General features: G+C 60.3%; 1 protein-coding gene across 2 annotated transcripts; it reads right to left on the reverse strand.

The window, feature by feature from the left end:
* Nucleotides 1-3,209: 3,209 nt before the first annotated feature.
* On the reverse strand, nt 3,210-7,394 carry CBX8 (chromobox 8). Of its 2 annotated transcripts, none has more exons than XM_058852532.1 (5): nt 7,242-7,394; nt 6,844-6,887; nt 6,604-6,669; nt 6,439-6,505; nt 3,210-6,275 (listed from the first exon to the last, which is right to left on the reverse strand). In XM_058852532.1, the coding sequence occupies exons 1-5, from the start codon at nt 7,308-7,310 to the stop codon at nt 5,451-5,453; spliced, it is 1,071 nt and encodes a 356-aa protein (XP_058708515.1). In that variant the 5' UTR covers nt 7,311-7,394; the 3' UTR covers nt 3,210-5,450. The 2 variants fall into 2 exon arrangements, with proteins under 2 accessions (XP_058708515.1, XP_058708513.1); XM_058852530.1 differs by having other exon boundaries at nt 6,439-6,529.
* Between the last annotated feature and the right edge of the window lie 1,105 nt (nt 7,395-8,499).

Consider the following 8,499-nt stretch of genomic DNA (forward strand, 5'->3'; position numbering starts at 1 on the left):
TAATTGCACCCAATAATGGCTTTTCCACTGCAGTGTTTTCCCTACTGCAGATTTCTCCTACAAGCCAAAATTAGCAGCAGTTCAGGCAGAGTTTAGTAGCGTTTGAGGTCATTTTAGTTCTGTTGACGCTGAGTGCTTGTGTTGGAGGTGATGAACAGCCGGCGGCCGCCTCCTGCCCTGTGTGGGTCAGATGTCCCTCCAGCTGACCGGCCGGTCACAGCTTTGGGGTCACCAGGTGACTGACCTGGCAGCAGGGAACGCATTTCCCTTGGCCCCAGGCAGGGCCACTCACAGCCTCTTCATTCACAGGAGTGTGGATGCATGGACCAAACTGGGGGTACAGGAATTTGGGACCCCCTGATGCAGCAGCCCCCCACGGTCACGGCTGCTGCCAGCGGGGTCATTCTCAGGTGATGCCAAAATGCCACGGCCTGTGCGGTTTTACCTTCTACTGTAACTTTGCCAAACGAGCTCCAAGGAAGCCCTGGCCTGTGTCAGCAGGCAGCAGTGCCCCAGGCACGGTCTGTGTTGTGCTCCTGTGCTGGGGGTGCGAGGGCTTTGGGGGAAGAATAAGGAATCTGGGAGCACGGGGGTGAGGCTCTCACCCACACACCAAATGTTTGCTGTTTGGCCTTTGCAAATCCAAACTGATCAACCATGTGCCTTTCGGACCGTCCTTATCTCAGCCTTGTCTGTGGCACCGGTCCCACGACAGGTTTGTGCCTATGCAAAGCAGGGTGGTCACAGGGTCTTGGGGACACCGATGGGGAGAGGTGTCCTGGTCCCAGTGGGACACGCAGCAGAGCCCTGCTGAGCAATGTCCCCAGAGGGGAAGCTGGCCTGGCAGGGATGCTCTGCAGCGATAGGATGTGTGGGTTGGTTTCTCCAATCTTCTTTCTGAAGAGGCTCCGAGGAGGGGCCAGGCCCACAGGGCAGGGCAGGAGATGAGCTGTGGCAGCAGGTGAAGCTGCTCCCTCCAGAGCCGCTCTCTCAGCTCCCACGGGTTTCTCCATGCGGGGCCTGGCTCCTGTCTCCTGCTTGGGCAAAGGGGACAGGTATCCCAGGCAGTCCCTCCATCACCCTCCCTTCCCAGGCATGTCCCCTCTGGCAGCACAGGACTCTCACCACTTGCTATTGTGCCTTTTGCTCACCAGCTGGTTCAATTCCAAAGGTCTGACGATGGTGAAAATGATAATCCAGGGTTTTTTGTCTGGCCATCTCACCCTACATTTCTTCCCCAGCCCCTTTCTCATTTGACATTCTGGGATCTTGGCTCTCCCAGCAGTGCTGGGTGGGGTTGAGTGCACGGTTCCCACTGGGGTTTGCCTCCCAAAGACACATCCTGTGAGGAATTTACTGGAATCTTTTTTGGACAGGGGTTGGAAGACCCCTGGTTGGTGCAGACCCTGGTTATGTGCCATTAGGATTCAACCTTTTATTTTTATTTTTTTTTTTGAGTTTGCTGCTATGGGTTGGCATGTTCAGCCGGGCGTCAGACAGGCAATTAAAGGTTTGTCACTCGTCATTTTCTAAGGGGTTTCCGATGTGGAAAGTCCTGCGGTATTTGTATAGTGAATGGATATTTTCCCCAGGCATAATCTGGTTAAGCATCCTTGTTGTTTTCCATTGGACTGGAAGAGGTGGCCGATTCAGCCATCATCCCGAGAAAGTGAGTCTATTTTTATATATATATTTTGTACCAAAAAAGCCCAGGAGTACACGGAGGGATGGAGATTAGTTTAGGGGTTTGGTTTTTGTTGAGATTCTGAGCTGCGTGTGCAGGGCTCCAGCGCCAGGAGAAAGGTTTTGCTGACAGAAATTTGAGACAGGTGAAAACAAACAATTGTTCTTGTAGCTTGTGCCAGTCACTGCTCTGATTTGTACGTTTTAATTAAAGAGAGAGCCAAATCGCTCCTGTATGACACTTATAATTGCTTTAAACTGCAGCTGTTTGTTTGCTTTTATTTTCTGAGAACAAAAGTCGGGGATGTTATTGCCCTGGGAAAGCACGAGTGCTATGGGAGCAGGAGCAGCTCCCCACCAGCACCCCGGTCCCTCCCGGCCCCTCGCTCGCGTTCCTTGTGCAGTTTTCCTGTGTTCCTGGACACTCACGCTAGTGTAGCCCCCCAGCTCTAGGCTGCTTTTAATTTATTTGCAGGAAAACACTAGGAGACGGCTACGTCGGGTAGGGGGTTTTGTACGACTTTTCCACTCTTCTTTTTTTAGCATATCAATAAATATTTTTTTAAACTTTTCAGCCTCATGTGGTCACTGCTCCGGGAGAGCTCCGGTCCCCCCTCCCTGCCCCCGGCACCGCCCGGAGCCGCCGCCCCGCTCTCCGTGTTCCGGGCGGGGGCCGCGGGGGGTCCCGGGATGTGCGAGGCTGGAAGCGGAGCCGGGGAAGCGGAGCCGGGGCAGCGGAGCGGGGAGACCCCCGGCGCTTTCCCCCGAGGGTCCCCTCCGTGCTCCGCCGGGGCTGGAGCTGCCGGTGCACGGCGGCCGGAGCTCAGGTGTCTCTGCCCGCACCGGCGGCCCCGGGCCGGTCCCGGTCCTGCGGAGGCGCTGCGGGGCCGCGGGAGCTGCGGGAGGCGGCCCCGGGCGCTGCCGTCGGTGCTGCCGTCGAGCCCCGGCAGCCGAGCGCCCCCGGGCCGGCCCCAGCCCCCGTGTGAACGGGGCCCCCCCGCCGGGCCGGCGGAGAAAGGAGCCTTTGTGCGGCCGCTCCCGCCGCTCCTCCCGGCGCTGGCAGCTCCCGCGGCGCGGGGTCCGCGCCCCACCCGCCCGAGCAGAAAAAGGAGGTTAATGAGGACACGGCTTAAAAAAAACCCGTGGAGCCCCCCAGCCCCGCCCGGCCGCCTGCACACAAAGGCCGCGCTGGACCGGCGGGGGCCGCCGCGCCCCGAGCCGCCCCGTCGGAAGGGCGGAGCGCCGGGCCCGGCCCGGTACCGGGGGAAGCGCCGATCCCCGGAGCGGAGCCGCTCACGGCGGCCGCCACCGCCCCCTCAGGGCACCGCGGGACCCCCGGGGGGACGCCCAGACCGGCGGCATCTGCGGCCGGGGAGCCTCCGCCTTCCCCCGGGCCCGTCGGGACCCGGCCCCAGCCCCGCACGGCCGCGGCTGGCGGGGGAAGGGGCGGCAGGACCACCCACCCCGCACAGCCCCCGGTGCTCCCGGCACCCCAGGGCCACAAAGGGAAGCCAGACACGTTTCTATTTACAAAGTATATATTTAAACTGACATAAAAAGCAGGTCTCATATGGACATTCACGGCTGGCAGAAGACACGTAGTTAAGCTTCACTTCTGAGACTGAGATTTAGCCAAATCGCTTCTGTACAAGTCTTAGATTTAAATAATTCACACGCACACGCCCGCACACACACACACACGCAGGGTACACGTGGCTATGTACAGACACACAGATACACCCACAGGTACGGTTTGCTCCAGGTGCGTGTCGGACACACGGACACGGGGCCCGAGCGAAGCCCCAGCGGGGCGGGAGCGGCTCCGGGCTCTTTGCAAAGGGAAGGATCCTCCGGCCTCGGTGGCTACAGGAGCACAAACAGCTCAACCCCCTCCTCATCCTCCAACAACTCCCGGTCCCCGCGTCAGCACCGGAACCGACACACCAGCTCTTCGTACAAACCAAGTTAAAAATCTCAATTATACAAAATATGTCCTAAAAACAAAACCAAAACGAACTGGGAACTGTCAGACACGATGGCTCCCTTTGCACAGCCTATCCAGCATCCTGCCAGGCACCTCACAGGTCCCAAAAGGAGGATGGGGAAGGGAACCGGGCAAGGTGAGGATGCCAAAGCAGAGATGCCCCTTGCCCAGCCCCTTCCCTCAGCCCCTGGCAGCTCTCAGGGGCCTTGAGGATCTCAGGGATCTTGAGGGGGCTCTGGCTCAGTCCCAGCCCTCAGGCACTGCCGGGCTTGTGCTTGCCATGTGCCCGATGGGCAGAGCAAGGCGTGAGGACAGGGGCACCTGCTCCACCTCAGCCGAGCCACAGCCGGGCCCGGGGCCCTCCCTGGCGGGCGGGGGCACCCCCAGACCCTGGGAACCCGCTGCACCTCGTCCAGAGCCCCGAGACCCTCCCTACCCCTGCCAGGGAGGAATCTCAGCTCCGGATCCCAGCCCTGGGAGGAATCGCACAGGCAAATCCAGCACAAAATCCACCCGAGGCGGCGGCGCTGCTCCGCACAGGAATATTTTGCCTCTTGGCTATTGTTTAACCAGCGTAAGGAAAGGGAAATATTTATTGTCTCTGAATGCATAAAGGTGACCCTGGGATTTGTCAGGGATGTGGATATTACAAAACACTTTATCGGGAGTCTTCCAACAGTCTGAAGTAAACTGTGATTGGGAATAAAAATAATAATAACCCACCTTCTGTAGCAGAATAAAGTAACTAAATATGGGCAGTGAGATGCTCCCTCCCCAACCTCTCTGGCATTTCAGGAATGTAAACAGAGGGGGTTTTGTTGGGGTTTTTTTGTTTTTGGTGGGTGGGGGAACAGAATCAAGCGACCAGACAAAATGAAAACAGATATACTCAGCTCAGTCCCATCTCCCACAACTGCTACGACAACTCTATTAAAGTGCATTTCAGTATCACCCCTCAGGAACCTTACACACACAAACTCCTCTCCTCCGCAAGAAAAGGGAATTCAAGTTAATACTCCAACACTTTTAGCCTTTTTATGGATTTCTGCTTTTTCCCGCCCCGACTTTGTTGCAACATGACTTTTTTTGTTAGACTGGAAACACCCCATCCCCAACAACACTGTGAATTCAAGTGCTCACGTCAACTGTCAAGGGCAACAGTTCTGGACACAGCACACTTGATTGTACAAGCAACACCTTAAATCACAATCAAGAAATCCGGGCACTTCGCCCTCCGAGGGAGCAACACGTCCCTCTCCACCATCCATAGCATCATATGAAAAATAATAGTTAAAAAAACCCAGCACATACTTAGCTATGAACACCGTTATGTACACCGGCTCCTGCGGCAGATGCGTGAACTCGTTAGTTCTCAGTTTTATTGTCCTTTCTAGGAGCAACTGAGCAGTCACTGTTGTCTCCATTTAAATAAAACAACTCAGAGTTGAAATATATATATAGATATATATATAAGCATTTTTTCTTAAATAACATATTTACATCTAATAGAAAATATAACTCTAGAGATAATCTTTCCAACGAAACGTAAGACGTGAAAAAAAAAACAAAACAAAAGAATGAGTTAATGAATTTAGGACAGTTTCTAAATTCTCTCCAGGACCAAAAACAAAAGAAAAAAAATTTAAAAGCTTAAAAAAAACAAAAAAAAAAAGCATAAAAAAATAAAATTAAAAAAAAAGAAAAAAAGAGAGGCCCACCAAGCTCTACCAAGCTTTTGTTTGGATCTGACTGAAGAAAAACCCCAGCACCACCTCCACCAAACTCATCGCTTCTCCTTAAAGAATCCTTGGTCCGTGCTGCTCTCCTTGATGGTGACGGTCAAAAAGTTAGAGGTCACATCAGTTACCACCACCTTCTCCAGGTTGTTGAGAGAGGGGCTCCAGGACTCCTCCTCGGGGTCCCCCAGGATCCTGGAGACGGGGATCCTGGCAATGAGGGAGGGTCTCCCCGCCGGGCCCCCCACGCCGTCGCGGTACAGGCTGCCCACGGCCCCCGGGCTCACGGCGCCGTGCAGGAGCTTGGGCCCGCCGGGGTCCAGCCCCCCCTGCCCCTTGGGGTCCAGAAAGTCCGCACGGTGCTTGGCCAGGCGCGGGGGGAAGGCGTCGGCCCCCGGCTCGGCGCGGTTGGGGCCGGGCAGGGCGCCGGGCAGGTCGGGCTCCTGCCGCCGGGCCAGCTGGATCACGCTGTGTCCCGAGCCAAACTTGGCTGCCCCCGCCGCCGCCTCCTCCATCTTCCTGGCCTTCAGGTAGTCCCCCACCTTGTCCCCCGGGTCCCCCAGTTTCCTCTTGGAGGCATCCAGAGTCTCCGCAAGGTCCTTGTAAAGCTCCTTCCTGGGCTTCGGGCCCCTCTTTTTGGGGGTCTCTCCGGGCTTCTCTTCCACGCGGATCACCCGGTCCCGGATGCCGTCAGCCTTGGGGGTGCTGCTGCTGGAGCTGCCCTGGGGGGCCAGGGCTATGTTTCTCAGTCCTTCCCTAGCCCGGGACGTGGAGCCCAGCTCCTGGGGGGACCTGCCAGGATACGGCACCCGGATCCCCCGGGAAGAGTCACTGCGGAATTCATAGGTTTTGGCTTTGGCTTTTGCCTGGGCCTGCAAAGAAGATAAATCACCCAGTGACTTTATTATCCTGCCATCCGGCTGTGTAATTGCAACTTACGAGAGGCCACCTCTGAGGGGAGCATCCTCCGAGGGGGCCAGAGAGAGACCCCTGCTCCAGCACGCAGCCCTCGCGCGCGGGCTCCGGCCTCCTTACCTTTAGCAGGAAGGTTTTGGGCTTGGGGCCTCGCTTTTTGGGCCCGTAAAGCTCCATTTCTCGCTCCCTAGAGGTGTTAAAAGAACCAAAGCTTCAATTCAGCATAGCTACAAGACAGCAACATATTTACAAGTGCAACTGCTACAGCTAGTAAAGGCCTTGTACCTCTCCTCGAAGGCTGCGAGCAGCCGGGCATCCAGGATGTTCTCCTCGGGTTCCCAAGTGCTGTACCTGGGGGGAGGCGGGACGGAGAGAGGGAACAGAATAAGAAGCCGGGAGAGGGAATAAGATAAATAAAATAAAAACCAGGGGCATAAAGGAGAAGGCACAAAGGGGGAGCAGCGTGTGCAGCCAGCATCCCCCCGGCCCCCGCTGCAGCCCCCCGCAGCCCCACGGGCGACTTACTTCTGCGACCAGCCCTTCCATTTGACCAGATATTCCATGCGGCCCTGCGGATGGGAAGCGAGGAAAATAAATATGCGTGGAGCGAAAACCGCGACGAACCGCGACGAACCAAGCGCCCCGCAACAAAGGTCCCCCCGCAACGCCCCGAGCAGGGAGCGGAACACGGCCCGGGGGGGCAGCGGGGGGGATGCAACAATGGAAAATAACGCGGATTTACCGCACACACCCCCCCGGGCGCGGGTTTAACGCCGCCCCCCCCCCGGGCGCGGGGCGCGGAGGGCGGGAGCGGCGGAGCGGAGCCCGCCCCGCGGCGGGGGGAGGCAGAGCCGCCCCCAGCGGGCCGCGGCCGGGCTGCGGGGTGCCGGGGGCGCGGCGGGGCGGCGGCGGGGGGCACCTACTTTGCGGATGCGGCGCTTGAGCAGGGCCTCGGCCGCGAAGACGCGCTCCCCGACGGCCGAGAGCTCCATGTTTACGCGGCCGCTCGCAGCGCAGGGGCGGCCCCGGCGCAGCCCAGACCATAATACTCCGCCCGCTGACGTCACCGCGGCCCCCCCCCCGCGCGCGCCGCGCCGGAGCCGGGTGGAACATTCCGCCCGCGTCCCATTGGCCCCGCCGAGCCCCGCCCCCCTGCGTGCCCCGCCCCCCTGCGCGCGCCGCCCCCCTGCGCGCGCCGCGTCCCGATGGGCCGGGGCGGGGCCTCGGGGCGCGCCCACTGCCCCGCCCACCCGGGACACGCCCACCCGGGACACGCCCACCGGGACACGCCCACCGGGACACGCCCCGCTCGCGGGGACGGCCCCGGGAGCGCGGGAGGGGGCGCGGGGCACAAAGGGGACCCGCGGCACCGGCGAGGGGCGGCTGGGGCTCCGCGGCCCCGCGGACGGGCCGGGTGGCTCCGCGGCACCCGCACCGTGCGGAATGGGGGGCTCCGAGGGCCGGGCCGCCTACCGGTGCTCGGACAAAGAGAGCGGAGTCAGGGGTGGGAGATCTCCCGCACGGACCGCCCGTCTCGGTAGCGGCGGAGCCCGCGGTGCCGCGGAGCCGTCCACGGACAGACGCGGTCGCGCGTGCCGCTCGGCGCCGCCGCCGCTGAGGGAAACGCGAATCCTCCCCGGCGACGCGGACACGAGCGGCAGAACGGGGCACCGCGACCGCCGGTTTGGCTGTACCGGTGGCCCCGGTGCTGGGGGGAGGAGAGGTGACCCGGGGGCAGCGGGGCGGCCCAAGGCGGGATTTGGTCCATCTCCCGCATTATCTGTCAGCAAACTGACCTAGGAACGCGGTTGCATTGCGAGGCTGCCAGCCGGTACCGGGGGGGCTGCCAGCCAGTACCGGGGGGGCTGCCAGCCGGTACCGGGGGGGCTGCCAGCCGGTACCGGGGAGGCTGACAGCCGGTACCGGGGAGGCTGCCAGCCGGTACCCACCGGCTCCCCATTCCAGGTCTGCCTCTCGCCCCGCGGCACGGCGTCGGGACACATCACCTTCTCCCCGAGGCGGCCACGGAAGAACGAGACTCGCGCGAGTCGCGGGAAACCGGTGCAGCCTCTGGAGACAGAAGGTCCCACGCGACCGGTTCTCGCAAGTGGGCAGGGACCCAACCGCCCCGTCAGTGGGAGGCTCCGGGAGGACCGGGCAGCCCTTCAGCCCGGTCCCGCG

Source organism: Poecile atricapillus, chromosome 17 (genome assembly GCF_030490865.1).
Source record: "Poecile atricapillus isolate bPoeAtr1 chromosome 17, bPoeAtr1.hap1, whole genome shotgun sequence".
NCBI classification, from domain to species: domain Eukaryota; kingdom Metazoa; phylum Chordata; class Aves; order Passeriformes; family Paridae; genus Poecile; species Poecile atricapillus.